The sequence below is a fragment of the Anopheles moucheti genome, chromosome X (genome assembly GCF_943734755.1).
Source record: "Anopheles moucheti chromosome X, idAnoMoucSN_F20_07, whole genome shotgun sequence".
Classification (NCBI taxonomy): Eukaryota; Metazoa; Arthropoda; class Insecta; order Diptera; family Culicidae; genus Anopheles; species Anopheles moucheti.
In genome coordinates this window covers 16158351-16176275 of record NC_069142.1, presented here as the reverse complement: position 1 = coordinate 16176275, position 17925 = coordinate 16158351, and the positions used below count along the sequence as shown (strand labels likewise).

The 17925-nt window shown below is 36.8% G+C and overlaps 2 protein-coding genes across 3 annotated transcripts; one reads left to right on the top strand and one right to left on the bottom strand.

Annotated features, from left to right (window-relative positions):
• Positions 1–1326: 1326 nt before the first annotated feature.
• On the bottom strand, positions 1327–2484 carry LOC128307124 (uncharacterized). 2 transcript variants are annotated; one of them, XM_053044855.1, is made up of 3 exons: positions 2260–2484; positions 1998–2169; positions 1327–1915 (listed from the first exon to the last, which is right to left on the bottom strand). In XM_053044855.1, exons 1-3 carry the CDS (start codon positions 2387–2389, stop codon positions 1567–1569), a joined length of 651 nt encoding a protein of 216 aa, XP_052900815.1. In that variant the 5' UTR covers positions 2390–2484; the 3' UTR covers positions 1327–1566. The 2 variants fall into 2 exon arrangements, with proteins under 2 accessions (XP_052900815.1, XP_052900814.1); XM_053044854.1 differs by having other exon boundaries at positions 1998–2484.
• Positions 2485–5584: 3100 nt separating this feature from the next.
• On the top strand, positions 5585–15429 carry LOC128307153 (TWiK family of potassium channels protein 7). The gene is made up of 7 exons (XM_053044890.1): positions 5585–5791; positions 13356–13517; positions 13602–13725; positions 13911–14075; positions 14538–14735; positions 14812–14927; positions 15000–15429. Exons 1-7 carry the CDS (start codon positions 5585–5587, stop codon positions 15270–15272), a joined length of 1245 nt encoding a protein of 414 aa, XP_052900850.1. The 3' UTR covers positions 15273–15429.
• The last annotated feature ends 2496 nt before the right edge of the window (positions 15430–17925 follow it).

Genomic DNA, 17925 nt, shown 5'->3' with positions numbered 1-17925 from the left:
AAGTACTGATAAAATTAAGGAATAATATTCCTTTGTCTACAACACTCCACCACCTTGTCTTTCGTGGAGCATTATATTGCACCCGCCATAGATCTCCATGCCAGGCTCCGCAAGCTTGACTCCTGCATCATTGAGGCATGTACATGCCGAACATCATTTACCGAAATCCTTGATAAATGGGTGCCAGCGCAACACAACTAACCAAATTTTTATAGTGATAAACTTAAATTATGTAAATACGTGTTTTATTTTTTGTACACTCTTTTGAGTTTCCACAACCAACGGAGAGATTTGGGGAACGCGAACAAATATGTAAACATACTGGCATAATAACAGTACATGTAAAACCATAAATTTGTTTGAAACCAAATATAGGCATCAAAGTGGTGCTATTCCGGAATATTAAAACCGAGACATTAGAATCAAAATATTTAAACAAAAACCGGACGATTTCCACATATACACCTTACGTCAGGAACGGATCATCCACCACACAAAATAAGTAGTCGCTAGGACCAAGTTTCATTCGAATACCAATAATATTTGAAGAACCTGACCGATGTAACGATAGGTGGTATCGTGGAATCAATCCAATCTACTGGCCATTAGCGTCAATAAGTAGTGCTGGAACTTAACTACCATTCCACATAGGGCCTCTATGGAGTTTGATTTGCTATAGCTTAATATACTTCACGTGTTGGATAACGCGTTTAACATACACTAACCAATATCAATGTTCAAATGAAACAATCTAAGAAACTATATGATATACCATTAATCATACTGTTGAATTGACCAAAGTTGCAACGTCTAAACTATAAAACGACCAGTAGCATCCACTCAGTATCATCAATTTATAATGAATTATTACATAAATTAAAATATTAATCGCAAAATAGATTACCTGGTTCCGATAAAGAAGCCAGATAAAGAATTTTTCCTTGCTATTGAAATTATGTTCTGCGTTAATAGTAATGTACTTATGATAATAACATTATGCTTGAATAACAATATGGACACCAAATGAGTATCCATCAGAGCAAAGCAACAGCATTACGTTGAAATAAATCTGATTTTAATTTAAAATTAAATTAGTATTTTACTAAGTAAGTATTTAAACTTGTATTTTGGGGTTTTTTCTCTTGCAAAGTCCTTTAAACCGACTGACGATTTAGTTTTTTTCTCCTGAGTTAACCTTTCTTAAGTGAATTTTAACACAAGCTTAATATTCGTCCCAACATTACTTAAAGTTATCAGCTTACGTGCTTCGAAACAGTTGATTAAATAGGTTTAAGAGGGCTTCGTATTATTGCAAAAGTGTACATTTTTATTATGTTCATAAACACTTTCAATGAAACAATGTAGATCATTACCAAGTCCTAATAATCATTTTTAAACGCTACATTTCATTTTCTGAAAAGAATTTCCAAATCCATGTCCATGTATATTGTTTGATGTGAGACCTGCCTAATTTAATTAACTATAAACAGGAACCTCGGTGATGCAGATACCTCTTGGAGTTAAGATTGGAGAATGAATCTACAGTGCGATCTAGAACACTGAGAATCACAAAAAATAATCGGTTTTACATAGGTTCGGGCAATCTGACTTTGGCTTCATTCGAGTCAACCACTCGTCGGAACCATCACAGCAATCACAAACGCCATCATTCACCCAACCACTAGACACGTAAATATCTTTTCCACGACCAGTTTTATGTCGTTTCTGGAATCGGCAGTAAAAACGACCTCGTGGACACGCACTTGTACTTGGCTCATCGCTACCATCATCCGGACAGTCACAATAGTCATCGTTCACCCATTCCCAAGGTATTTCTTTGTGTGAGCTCAAACACCGGAACTTTAACATTCCCGGTTTTTCATTATAGTGATCTAGGTCGATCAGTCGAATGCCGCTGTAACGAAAATAGGAAATTGTATAATAGTTATAGAAGTCACGTTCATTATTACCAATGAATAGATATACTCGAAACTCACCGTAAAATTTTTCGTTCATAATTGCCTATTTTCTCTATGTACGCGAACTGTGTGTTGTTCCAAATGATAGATTTGTTATTGTTCGTCTCATTTCTTATGGCGCTTCCCTGATCTTGATGTGGTTTCCGATGTGCATGCTCGGAGCGGTCAGCATCATTTCGTCCCGCCAGTTCTAGCGAAGTAATGGGATTATCATTACTATTTGCCTTTAACGGGCGAGTTTTCTGTCCCGCTGGCATCGATTCCAGCGGTAGCAACTGACTGATGTACACAAGCTGATATATAAAAAACAGGATGCCCATCGCAATTACGCCAATCAAGGTAAGTTTGAGCTTTTGCTTGTAGAAAGGTTTATAGTAAATGTTGTCTCGTTTAACCCATGTTTTACGCATTTTTCTCCTAAACTGCTGATCGGTACATTTGACTGTGAAAATCTGTTGCTTTGTTGAAAACACACACCGATTTAGAATTTTTGCTGATTTGTCTGATTTCCATGTACACAAAATGTAAATAAACTTGCAGTTCCTTTTGACAGCAGTTGTTGAACATTGTCAAATAGTTAAGGTCCAGACACACGACTGTATATCAACCCAAATAACCTAAATTGATCAATTTTTTTTTAAATTATATCTATTGCTAAATTTAAATACGGTTAGAATTAAGGCAGACTAAACTATCAAATTCATCACACTATACTGACCTTGTTTTGTGTTTAAGTGTTTGCATTGTGATTTCCAACTGCCAAATTTGTCAATTTTGGATAAAGGTACCCAAATAACAAATCTTTACCATGTATCTACACCTAGCGATCATCCAAGGTGCGTTAGTCAACGAACCCTGCATATTGGGCTATAGCCAAACTACACGCACGGATGATATCAAGGCCGTCCGACACGGTCTGGCCAGATACAATAAGATTATCTGGGAACCGACGATTATAGCAACGTCTGCTGGCAAATTGTGTGTATGCAGTTTGGTTGTTAACGCAGACGTTGTTAACGTGCTATCAGACGGTGACAATTGTCTCGGAGACTTTTTCTCCGAGACTTTTTAAAGTAGCTCAATACTGCAAAAAACTACGTTTCTCCGAGACATAGCGGTCGTATAGCGGTCTTAAAGCATTACTTACAGCAGTAGTTATAAGACTCCGTGGGATATACAGGCAGTCTCAGGCAGATACGCGGTTCCTCTTATACGCGGATTCGGAGATACGCGGTTTTTGGAAATTTGAAAACTGAGCTAGTTTATAGCACAAATTTTAAATTAATGGTGAAAAATTGATCGAAAATACCTTTTATGTCACATAAAACATTTGTTTTTAACTTATTTTAATGTATTCTTTCTAAAAATCGCCAGTTCCGCTGCATAAATTAAATGCAGAGAAGGAGGTCGACTCTGTGACTTAGAAGTATAAACGAAATTGCATCAGGATTCGACTTACGCGGAAATTCGAGTTACGCGGATTTTTCCCGGGTTATAGCGGTCAGCTATAATAGCGTATCTCGGGGACTGCCTGTATATATAATGTGCCATAATTATAGCGTATGAATCATAAAATTGAAATATTTCATTTCTGTCGTGAAATTTTCGACGCAGTTTAATTTCTTGCTAAAGTTAAATGAAATAATTCAACCGTTAAAAGATAAAAATTGTTCGAAAATACCTTTTTTTGTCACACAAAAAACACTTCTTTCTAACTTATTTTAATGTATTATTTCTTAAAATCGCCTGATTCGGTGGAAAAATTAAGTCCAGAGCAGGAAGTCGACTCTTTGACTTTAAAGTATAAACGAAATTATACCAGGATTCGACTTACGCAGATTTTCTCCAGTTTAGGGACTGGTCACAGCTCTGCCGCATCCGCATCTGCCGATCATAAAACTTGTTTAATATTGCCGGACGGCAACATTAGAGCTGCTGTCATTGACTACAAACTCCATACAAAGGCATTCAGCAGATGCGGATGCGGCAAATGCGTGACCAGTCCCTTATAGCGGTCCGGTATAACAGCGTATCTCGGAGACTGCCTGTACATTGGCTAAAGAACATGAGATTTCCGTTACGTGGAGATGAACGGTGAGTTGTCGCCAGCTGCCTCTGACGGAGTTTTTAACGGTTTGTTAGCCCACGTAGCTAGGTTTTGCCGCTGTTACCATGGGAATAGATACGCTAGAAGCTGGTTATTTCCCATAACGTAACGTACATAAGATGAACGCTAAGTATAGATGTACGGTTAACAGCATCGCTTACAAACCATAAGTTCTTAATTCACCGGATTGATTTTTCAACAATGATTTGGCATGTACAGGCAGTCTCCGAGATACGCTATTATAGCGGACCGATATCACCCTGAAATAATTCACGTATCTCGAAGTTGAATACTGGTTTAATATCACTTATGCTTCAAAGTTACAAAGTCGGCTTCCTTCTCTGCAATTTTATTTACAGGCAGTCCCCGAGATACGCGATTTCTCTTACTCGCGGATTTGGAGATAAGCGGTTTAACAGTTGGGTTAGTTTATAGTACGAAATCTAATCAAAAAAATGAAAAATTGGTCGAAAATGCCTTCATTTATCTTTTTTTATTTAAATTCCATTATGACGGCAATGCCGTATTTTCTGCCTTCATTTATCTATAAAATAATAATAATAGCAGTCCTCTATAATAACGTATCTAGGGGATTGCCTGTATTTGGTAATTCATGCGACTTTTTGAACGAGAACTTTAACAAGAATTAAAAACAAATTAAAATAGAAGGTATTTTCAACCAAGTTTTCGCCATTTTGGTAAGTTTTTATGCTATAAACTAACTCAGCTGTTTCGAAATACCGCGTATCTCAGGGATTATTTGTATACACAAAAATAAGTAAAGTTATTATAATGTAGTATACGATGTTCAATTGTGTAAGCAGAGATTTCCAAATAAATGATTTGTCCTTAAAAAGAACTTACTCGTCCACTATGTAGGACGAATAATCCCATAAGCCGTAAGGGCAGATATAACCTCAGCCGTTCCTCGAGAGAAAAAAATAAGAGTAAAAATTAGAAAGGAAAATTTCGTCATTCGTAGGTCAACAATCTCAGAAAAACTCTCTTGCATCGTTCACTAAGAAAACCAAGCGGTACGATGATTATGTGATGCGGTTTTTCTCTCTGCGTATGCGATCAGGCAATGGAAACCTTCGTTATACTTCGAGGATAACTCTCACTCTCACAAATGAAGATGAGATGCGAGAGGCATCGTCCGCAATCAAGTAACACACAGTGAAAGGAAAAACTACCAATGTTCCAAATTCATCCTTTTCCCCGGTGGACCATCTTTGTAATATCTTGTTTGATCTACAGTACTGTGCGACGGCTTCTCGACAACGGAGCGTTTTATTTTTGGATTAACGTATTGTGGAATAAATCTAAAGAATCATTTGTTTCGCGCGTGCAAAGTGTTCGTTTAAGTCTTTTGTGAGGAGTTATCATATTTGTGTATTTGGTCTGAACTATGCTTACGAAAATAATACACTAAGCATTAACCTTCAAAACGAGCAAACGAAAGAAATAAACACGACACTCAATTTTGTTTCGATATATCATGACTAATCAACTGCAATCAACGAACGGTACTATCAACAACGACCTGCTGGAACACTTCCAGAAGATTGACGTGAAGGTTGTAGATGAACCAAAAGGGTTTGCCGATCACGTTGCCAGATTTTGCAACCGCTGGCACATCAAGAAAGTGCTGTCGCATCTTGGATTGCTTGTCTCACTCGCCATCTACTGCGGCGTTGGTGGATATGTAAGTGATAGTTTCTTTAGGCTGTTGTAAATTATGTTCTAACATGTTAATTATGTTATTAACACCTTCTCAATAAATCATTAATTTCAATTTGTTTCACAAGTTTCTATTTAAGTGACGTTTAATTCGTAAAGTTGCATCAAGTTTATCTTGAATATATATTTTGTTATTAATAAGAAATATTTTTAAACCAATTTGGGTTGCAGGTTGTAGGTTTCCCTTTGTGTAACAGATTCAAAGGATTTCTGAACATAACAATAATTATACCCATGTACTCGTTTTTGGTTACCCATATATGTTATAAAAATTGATAAACTAATACTTTGTTACTCATGTACTCATTTTTTTCGAAAAATACAACATAGCAGCTTAGGTTTACTCCTATTATGCTCCATCTACTGGTAAGCCATTGTCCCAGCCTCCCTCTCCTCCACTTTCTTCTCTCCTTCTCTCACCTTCTCGTTGTTTTTCTAATTGACGCTAGATTCCGAACAATTAAGATGAAAATTAATTTAGATGGCAACTAAATCGCATCTTGCTGTGGGTCTGCTGTGGGTGGCTTTATCTTTTAATCTTCAGGTTGAATTATAAAAACGTTCTCAGATCGCCGCATCTCCAATTTGATCTTTATTATTTAACAGGATATTACGGGAACCATAAAACGAATACTTTCTTTACGATTATGGGTTTCTCTTTTGCGTTTGGTTCCAATAACTTCCATGGTTATTGAAATAGCAGCTGAAAAGCTGGAACGCTTTACTTTTATCTAACCCCTTCGGACAGCATCGTGTTTACTATGGCAGAGACATGTAAGGACAATAATGTTTGTCCCTCACGTACATAAAATGTTGGCTTCCATTAAGAAGCTACTAAACGTAGCAATCAACTAAAAGCTTTTTAGTGTATAGTGGTCTTGGGTGCATATATACAGCGTGTTGGAGTGAATCCCTTTATTTAATGGAGCATAACGGAAGATGGACTGACAGATATTCAGAACAAGATTACATCGTAACACATGTAACACAACCCTCTGGGAATGTGAGCGAATACAGCGTAGAATATTTTGAACGGTTTTCTCAAATTTAACCAAAACATTTTTTTATAAAATGCAATGCATTCCTACGTTCCATTCAAAGAAAATCACGCATACTGTGTTTTACACAGCTCAGTCGCGACACGACTCGCATAAAGCGTGACACGGACAAGTCATACGGCTAACAACGTAACAAACGCAAAATGCGCGTGCATAGGCACGAGATCCGGTGGGGTCTAAAAATAACCCAACGATCTGAGAAATCTCTCCCCATACCATACATCATCGCATATGCTAGTGAGTTCGTAGCTATTCTCGCTCAGACTACCAGTCCACACGAGATCTCCGATGATCAACTTTGTTCCGAATCCCCTTGTTCATATGCCGCTGGTTGAAATACAGAATTCTACAGCAGCATCTCACTCAATATGCCTATCCTCCATCTTGTTGGTCCCTTGCCCTACATTGAACGACGTCCGCTAATGTTTGACCGAGTGCGGCGTGTTCGACATTAAGCAAACATTCCTAAGAACGTTGGACATAGGGTTACGATACAGAGAGAATCGCCATGCAGAGAGGAGGCCCACTTGCAAAAGTAGCTGTATTTTGCATAATTTCGAGAAATTCTTGCCACCATTTGTGGCTGATTGTTGTTGTTTACGACTTGCCTGCTGTAGCGTCCAAACGTAGCCCTTTCGTTTGGTTGTTATTTTTCGTACAATGAATGCGTTCACCCACCCGACCCCACATGTCCTAAACCGAGCGTGGAAGAAATCAGATAATAATAATGATTTAACTCGTTCTTCTCTATCCTCCACCACGTCCTTAACACGGCGAATTGTTATTCCATGGGGTTTTTTTTTCTGTAAGGTCGCTTATTAAATATCTTCATAACTGTTTCATCCAATCAAATTAGGGAATTTCGTGCGCTGTAACAACAACCGTGAAGCTCCTATCCCAAAACATGTTCGCAATTGTATTAAACAACCTATATCAAATAACATACTATCCCTAACGTAACGTAAATAGTATTGGACTTTCAATAAAAGGCCAAACTACGCACAGGGATAGAAGAATTATATTACTAACCACGATTATCAGCATCATTGACATCATTACCAGCGTGGTTATCAGAGCGCTAAGGAACAACTTGTTTATGTCTTTCGTCATCACCATCTTCAGCGTGAAACACGGGATACGTTACATTAGTATTTCACCACGAACATCTTCCGACCGTTCTGGTGCGTCCGTTGAGTCAGAGTAACATAAGCACGTTGATCAATGTCGCACACTCTAATGATTCACTTCCTTCGTCTTCCGCATCGCAGTAAACTGCCGTCGGAGGAGCTCGAGACCGTTTTTGCCGTTAATGGAACGATCCGACCACTGCTGTAGGTCGTTCGTTCAATCGCCCCTTGCCCCATCATACGTCAGTTTTCCTAGCTGCCTGATATAGACAACTTTCTTCCTTTAATACGATGCACAGACTTCGCAAGTTTTCTTTCTTCATAAAACTACTTAAATACTTTGTTACTTACGTTTTACTTAAATGAGAGGTTTAGTTTAAATTGTTATACAATTGGTCAATGTACTATTATAAATTGCTTGAACGTATACCAAATTGTAATTGTATCGTAATTTAAAAAAAATCTACCTCTGATTTGTTTTATTTACAACATCATATAACTTTCACTAACTGTGCGTAAAATTAACGAAAGACAATCAACACATAAAAGGAGAAAAATTACTACCGTACCTAGTTGTTGTTGTTTGCAATTTTTATAGAGACTTTCAGCTGTGCAGCTTCATTGACATACACACTGTGTAAAAGAGCTTAGTTGGATGTATACATACGAGTATTATATAGTATATAATGTATATAAATATATATATATATATTTTATACATATTTTATATATATATTTTTTAAATAATTTTTGTGTTTATTTTATATAATTTTTTTAAACCTCATAAAACTTACGATTTATAAAAGTCAGTAGAATCGTTTAACACTTAACATTTAGATGATGAAAACATGATGTGATATGATATGATTGACCGGTTCTTCAGCAATAAGTATTAAATCGCTCCATCAACCTTAGTCCATTATTCCTGGCCGAATTGAGAAATAAAAAGATACAGCTAATAGTAAACAATTAAGTTAATGGCCAACATAAAAAATTTGTGGCGAAAAAACATGCATCACATGAACGGAAATCCTGATGCTAAAAGGTTTTAATTTTCTCAAAGCATGATGCATTAATGGAATACATTTCATATTTTCATGGGATATAATGCATATTCCACACGTACTATACAGCGAGATTCAGCGAAAAAAAGAGTAAGGGCAGATAAATTTCATCCCTTAACACATGTTAGTTTCGTTATATGTGCCAATGTAATGTGATATATCCTAGCCAGGTCCGACAGGGAAAATTGTGGCCATAAATTGTATGATGTGTTTGCGATACCATTAGCACCGAAAGAAGATCACAATGAGGGTACTATGTTGACAAAAAGGACGCGTGTTGGAAACACTGATTTATTTATTTTTATTGCCTTCGTCATTGCTTATCCGACAGTGGCTGGAATGATATAAATTTCGAGACCAACTTGCTACCCTTGTTGATTGCTTGTCCAAACGGTGTTCAGTATAGTTTTTTTATTTAACTTGTTTCATTATAGTTTACGGTAAAATAACCCTAATCTAGCGGCACTTAGACACTTGCATTGTGATACTTCGTGTAAAATCGCAAATTTAGTTAAATTGTAGGATAAATGCAGGTGCATTAGAAATAAATTACTAATTGAATTGAAGCTGGATCTTCAAATTGAACTACTGTTTAAAAATTGTTAACAATATTAATTTATTATTATTTTGAATAAATAAAAATAAAAGCACATTGGTCGTATACTAAGCAATACAAACATTTTTTACAACTATTGGCAACCAAAAATCGGCAATGTAATTTTTAATTTTGTTTAAATTAAATACATTACTTTTTGGTTCACATGTTGACGCTTTAATCTCATTTCATGTACATCTTCATGAAGTTTTATTATTGTTCCGAGATGTTTTCCCCCACTGGGGTAACCCATTCAATCTGTGCTATATTCGATGGCATCTTGAATAACATGGTTTTTTATGTTTATCCATGCTAATAATCATTACTCTCGGCATATATTTTCAGGCCTATAAACCAAAAATTTCTTCGATACAATCGAAATGAATTCAAATATACATTGCAATTGGCTGCTATTGAGTTTTAACGGTATTTTCTAAAATGAAGAAAACCAACAGTATTTCAACTTCAAAGGAATCCGCCGGGATGAAATACTTCTTGCACGCGTAATATACGTTTTTTTGGTAATGTGCTGCTGTTTATTTTTACTTTCCGAATAAACCAAACAACTTCTCCAACCGTGAAAAGCAAAAAAGGGTACGCAGCTATTTCAAAACATTAAACAGAATTGTACTTATACAACGGATTTCGGCTAGTTACATCCGGGATAAGATACCCTTTCACTGCTAGAAAAAGGAAAGGTTTCAAAATTAATTTGAATTGTACGATAGATCAAGTTAACAATAGCAATATTAATTAACCTTAAGCAAAACGACGTTTTTTCTTGAAAAACAAATAAATATACATCGATTTTCCCTGTTATCTACGTATTGTGCGTTACTCTCATTTGGTTTTTTTTGTGTTATGACGTTTTGATAACTGGTCGCTCCCTAGTTTAGGCTGTTATTATTTTCGTAAGCGTTATGTTTGAACGTGTCAGTGCTTAAGGCCGTTTGAGCAAAACATAATTATTATTAATTATGTATTATTGCACAACAATCCACGAATTACACCGCACGAACGGACAACCCGGATCACCCGCGAAATTTAATTTCGATAGAATAAAGTAACACAACGTAACACAAGTGATCTCGAACGCATCCGATCAACCGATTACATCAATATCATTTTCAAACTAAATAAGATACAATTTATACGAAAGTTTGATAACATTCAGTTATAGGCAAAAGTTATAAAAAGCATTTTTTGCAAATTGGATCATTATTTAGGTATATATGCACACAAAGTTTAATTATTTTAGTAATATTTTTGTATGTTTATTAATGGAAATTTTAAAATCTTCGTTTATCAACTATAAACAGCCTTCGTCCGCTTTCTTCACCCGTTTGAACGAGGTTATTCAGTTCATGTAATTTTTTTTCATATAATATTTGACGTTGAAAATTTGTGTTCAGTTATTTTTTAATTTAATGTGAAGTTATTAACTAGGAAAATTCATGCGGCATATCTTTGTATGTATGTAGCTGGTGGATGTAGTAGATGTTTTCTTAGAGTCTTAGGAAATTTTTCTACTTAAAAAACCTGTCCTGACGAACGAAGCTGCAGTTATATAGTACTTTTATATTTCCAGTACTCACATATGCGTATATACGCCTCTGAGACAAAGACCTTGTCCACAACCCTCAGGAAGAGGAAGATCCTCAAAAGCATCTTTCGCCCTGTATGTATAGAAGAGGGGGTGGCCCGGTGGCATGATGATAGCGGAGCCGGTCTTCACTCGAACGGACCGAACCAAAATCTCATCCGGACCAATCCCCCGTTGCAAAGACAGACTTTCCGACTATATGTTAAAATAAATGTAGTAAACCAGAAATGGCAGGCATGACCTAGTAGGTCATTACACCAAGAAGAGAGAGAGAGCATGGTAGAATAATAGGGGAGCCACTACGATGACGAACGCTATGCGCTATATGACGAACTCACTGTCATACAGCGGATTAGACTCGCCAGGCTCCGGTGGGCTGGTCACGTCATGAAAATGACATCGGGCGATCCAACCCGTAAAACCATTTTAGATCGTCCACATGGACAGAGGAGGCGTGGATGGACTTTTGAAGGCTTTGATACGTCCGCCCGAACGGCCGAGATATTGGATTGATTGATGACAGCCCTCGACCGGGAATGGTTCAGAGGACTGCGTCTTGTGGTTACACCTGATACGTAAGTAAGTAAATAAGAGCTTTTAACTAACTTTACAGAGCTAAAATGAGTAAGGCAATCCAGCTATGAACATGCTATCACTCACATGTCAATATTTAAGACATACACAGACATAGACGTTAAACATACGGCTTGACCATACGTCGAAGCATAACAAAATGGATATCAGTAAATCGCTTGAAAATACCACTTCACGGTACACAACACAAACGTTCAAAGCTATTAAGGCCAATCATTCCCGAAATCAAAAATGTACAAAGACCAGGTTTCTCAACTCGATTAGCTTTGAAGTTCTAAATTTTCTCTCCTCTATAACTACTATTTTAAATCCTCAAACTATAGCTTAACCATCCTACCTCTTACGTATCCATGCCATCTCAATCTGAGTCTTATGTGGTTATGTAGATCTCGAAAAAGATATTACTGGCAGAACTAGTTAGTTTTGTTAATCCTCAAGGGAAATTTTATCATTCATACATCTTGTATCAGTTGGTAATATATTTTCGTACCAACTATTTCGAAAAAGATTTTATTCAATCATTTCGATCTGGAGTGTGCGATATGAAATTGCACGTTAGTAATTCGTAATATATTTATACATGAGAATAACATCTACGACATTGACGATGCCAATTTGTTTACGATCAGCATCGTCTCGCCAAACACCATCGTCAACTATTGATCGTTTCATATAACCTGATTGACATTAAAACCAGCAGGTGATAGAATGTTCAACGGTGATGTCGATGGAAGAAACCATGACGATTCAGTTAAACGCACGGCGAGATATTGTACAACGTAAACCGAGCTACAATGCACAGACATTTGCGTATGGAAATTTTAACTCGCAATGACCGATCGGTGCCTTCCAGCAGTTTAATTTCGAAGAAACCGATCGATTGAAAAATGCTAATGAATCTGAATTAGAAATTGAGTAAACCAACGCAATTGAACAACAAGGAGGACTACTTCATGGTGTGGCAGTTACAACGGTTGAAGTGTAAATGCAGGAGGATCGTAGCGAAACGGGAACCGATTATTCGGAGGAACGTTACGCCGTACACGCGGTTCAAGTTCAATGCTATTCTTGGCCTCATTTTCCGCGCTTGAAGCGCAGCAGTAATACTAATTAAAATATCCCGCAAACACAAACTGTGCAAACAAACAAATGGCGGTAAAATGATGTGTCTTTAACCTTTCGCGGACGCGGGGGCAAATAGGGTGGTCTCATCCGGTCGAACCAATCCAGAAAGTGTTTCGTGGTGTTACACGGTGACAATCGGTTGACACTAGTAATTTTTGCTTATTTCACTCTCACTTGCTACTTCCCGATGACGCACGTATGGGTCGGTAAAGGGTAATATCAAATGACAAATGTAAAATGAAAATTATACGAAAATTGTAATAAGTTCCGCCCAGGTTTTGATGATGGCGTGTTATAGATACTTCCAAATGTCATTGTAGAATAATTATGACAATATCATTGTATAACATCTTTATATACTAGATATTTCGCGAGTTTGAACGTCCAGCAGAAGTTGCACGAATCCAAAGTCTTCGGAAGCTTCTGTCCCATCACCGGCAAGGTTTCATCAATTCTATCATCAACAACACAAGTGTACAAAACCTAGACCAACTGCTAGCCTTTGAACTGAAGAAGTACGAACAGGTAATGCCCCGTACAGCCAAGTAAAGTGTACTAATACTTTGTGATACATGTTGGAAATGGAAACTTACCGCTCTTGCACTACAGGTGGTGCAGGATGCGGCGCAGGGCGGGATTTTGATTGACGCCGATCAGAACTTTCCGGTCGCGGTCGAGAAGTGGAGTGTGCTGCAGGCCGTCTTCTTTGCGTCCACCGTAATTACAACCATCGGTACGTACGTCATCGGAATGGGGTGTTATTTGTTGACCAGACAAGACCGGACGTTTGAACATGATATATACACATTAAACCCATATCGAACAGGGTCTTAAGCAATTGTTTAAATTATACTGGATTTATAGTTTTAAAGTTTGTTTAACGTGTTTGAATTATATCTACTTTCATACTTTCCATAGGATATGGTAATATTGTTCCAGTCACACTGGGCGGCAGGGTCTTCTGTATGCTATTTGCTCTCATTGGCATCCCATTCACATTGACAGTCATAGCAGACTGGGGTAGACTCTTTGCGACGGTAGTGTCTACTCTAGCGAAAAACTTTCCAGCATTGCCTTTAGCAAGTACGTATAAATGAAAAGGGAAAAGTAGCATACAAGCGCCATGGCTCAAATAAATGACAACTGCATACTTAGTACATCCATACAGTAGCGTTGATACTACTCTAAAATTCACAATAAGTCAATATATTTAATATAACAAATAAATCAGTACACATAATAATATTAATTCAGTAACATTTACTATTTACCGTACCTGAATGCAATAATATGAGTAGCAAACATAATACTATGATTGGATTGGCGTAGTCATATCATAAGTCTAATGATATTAAACCATTACTACTATAAAACCATATATATATTATATCTTTACCCACACTGTCATCCGCCTTTTGGCTGTTAAACGTAATACGTAATACGTAAATATTTCACAACTACAAGTGCAATTTATCTCATTTGCGATGTCCCAAGAGGAAATATCGCCAATCTAATGTCTTCATTTTCATTTAAAACCATTTTTAGAATTTTGCTCTGACGCTGGAATTAAAATGACGGACAAAAAATGGCTGTATGCGGTCGGTGCAGTGTGTTTCTTAGGCGTATACCTGGCGGCAGGCACGGGGCTACTGTTGCTTTGGGAAGAAGACTGGAACTTCTTTGATGGATATTATTTTTGCTTTATTACTATGACCACTATCGGTTTTGGAGATTTGGTACCAAGTATGTTATAATATAAATGTCTCGATAACTTTACTAATATTTTGGAATGTTTTTTTTTTCATTTATATTTCTGCAGGCAAACCGAATTATATGCTTCTTTGCACCTTATACATACTGGTCGGGTTAGCGCTAACCAGTACTATAATTGAGTTGGTTCGAAGACAATATGCCCAAAGCTGGCAAAAATTGCAGGTATATTTCATCCGTTGTCCAAAGTATACACATACCATCTACCTATAATGTTGCTCTCAATATACTCCGAAGGCTCTTTCCGGACCATTAGCGGACACTTTGAGACGACTGGGCGAATCAGCTGGTACCGGAATCGATGTCACAGCGCTGCACAATGATTTGCGCCGCGTTCTTACTGTTGTTTCTATGCCGCGACGCCATGGTAATAAGAAAAGCCAAGCTAAGGAGATGGCCGCCCTCGAAGCTATCACTAATGCAATTTTGCAGGACATTAAGGAAAAACAGGACAATCAGGAAGGTCCACCAAAGGTGGTGCAAATTGTTATTTACGAATCGTCTGTCTAAAATCCAAAACTAATGCCACGAAATAGTAATCATAACTGTCGTCTTGTAATGACCGTTTTCCCAGCAGCACTTGCTGTTTCATGCTAGTCTTATGCCGATGTACATTAAATAAGTTTGTATTAAGCAATTAAATCAATAAAGTCGCACAAAGCTGCATTTCAACTAACTGTAAATGTATCATGTTTATCAAGTGGTACGTGTATCATTATTCAACGCAGGAGAGTTCTTGTAAACATCCTTTTAGTTCATTCATAATTAGTATACGTTCGCTCTGGCACATGAAACTACGCAACCTTCGCTGACTGACGCAAATGCGATCAATAGTGAGGAAATGAAAACACCGCTGCACCTGATTTTATACGTATGGATTGCTTGAAAACAGCTAATTTACAAATTACATGAAAACAGCATTTTACTAATTTATATGCACTGTAAAGTGTCTTCTATCTATAGCTACTGTTTTGTTTAACAAACATTGGTGTTGCGATTTTCTTTTTCCAATGATATTTCTGTCCTTCTTAAAACCCCTCTTCACACATGAAATTCACATCATAAAGAAATAATGAGAATCTTTTCCCTGGATGAGAAACTCGTCCAACTCCAAAAAATTAATTTAAAGGCTTTGAAACGCCCATCTATATAATTGTCCTTTCTTCGGTAGATTCTCTTGCTACCTTGCATGTTTGTTGACTGTTTACTGCTATCATGCTAGGGCGCATGAATGTCATGTACTGGCAAACACTCCAAATGGTGTCGTTAATATAAGCACTGGATCACGAAGTCCACGCAAAGCGGAGGCTGCAAGATTGAGAAATTGTGCGAAAGAAATTGCATCAAACAACCCATGCGCAAGACCACGCACTGATGCAACTGCAAGATCGCAAGAGGCAATTTACAGCCTGCTGGCATAAAACGAAACAAACCGGCTAACCTGATCTTTACAGCATTAGTCGCATTGCTTCTACACTCTCACATGTATCGCGAAGTTTTCCCTCCTAATTTTACTTTTTGAGCCGGTATCAGCGACACTTCGAGGCAGCTCCAACTCTTTGACCGAAAGGGTCATCGGCCGAAGAAGATGTGTTGTAAAAAATCACAACCAAATCCAGCTTTCATAACCTTAAGCGATCCCTTTAAAATAACATCATTGCGAATGTTTTGGTGGATTCGTATCAAAAATGTAGCCAATAACTGGTCCCTGTTTGGAAGTGGAAACGTCCTTAAATATCGCGATCCATGAATTTATCTTACCCACGTACAGAGTTCGTAAAATGATTAGTTACGTTTGTTAACTTATAACTTTAATTTCAAAGCAGCTAGAAAACAATACCATAATTCATTTACTACAAACATAATATGAACAAAATGAAGCATAGTTTAGCGTACGTCTATTTTGTTTAAAAAACATTACTTAACTTTATATAGAACATCCGGATTTAGAAGTAAAATACTCCGTAGGCAGACCGTTGTCTTCCAATTCCATTAAAATGAATTTACAGCCTAATTTCATCAACTTCTTTACTAAATCGTGATACACGACTAATCCAAGTCACGGTTTTCAGTTTGTCAAATGCGCAAAATAAATGCGCCTGTATTACGCGCAGTTCACGCATCTCACATTTCGCTGTTAGCAACAAGCTAAATGATGTTTGCACGCAGAAACCTGTGGGCCACGAATGAAAACGAAGTTGCATAATTTAATTATTCTAATTGCTGCCCAAGGCTCCCAAAGGAAGACAATTAACATGAGAAGTGACTGGACATTATTCGTAGTTGACGGATGCACGCGTTGAATTCCAATTTCTGTATGAAAATAGTTCCTGTACCACTAGGCATAATTAATTGAATCTTAAAAACTGGCAGGGTATATAAATTGTGAATTGCCAAAGATCACTTGTTGGCCCAAATGCTGGTTGAAATTTCAAGGATTTTCGGTTGGAACAATTCGTACCATTTTTCCGTGTTTCCATTATTACTTACTTACTTACTTACTTACTTACTTACTTACTTACTTACTTATTTACTTACTTACTTACTTACTTACTTACTTACTTACTTACTTACTTACTTACTTACTTACTTACTTACTTACTTACTTACTTACTTACTTACTTACTTACTTACTTACTTACTTACTTACTTACTTACTTACTTACTTACTTACTTACTTACTTACTTACTTACTTACTTACTTACTTACTTACTTACTTACTTACTTACTTACTTACTTACTTACTTACTTACTTACTTACTTACTTACTTACTTACTTACTTACTTACTTACTTACTTACTTACTTACTTACTTACTTACTTACTTACTTACTTACTTACTTACTTACTTACTTACTTACTTACTTACTTACTTACTTACTTACTTACTTACTTACTTACTTACTTACTTACTTACTTACTTACTTACTTACTTACTTACTTACTTACTTACTTACTTACTTACTTACTTACTTACTTACTTACTTACTTACTTACTTACTTACTTACTTACTTACTTACTTACTTACTTACTTACTTACTTACTTACTTACTTACTTACTTACTTACTTACTTACTTACTTACTTACTTACTTACTTACTTACTTACTTACTTACTTACTTACTTACTTACTTACTTACTTACTTACTTACTTACTTACT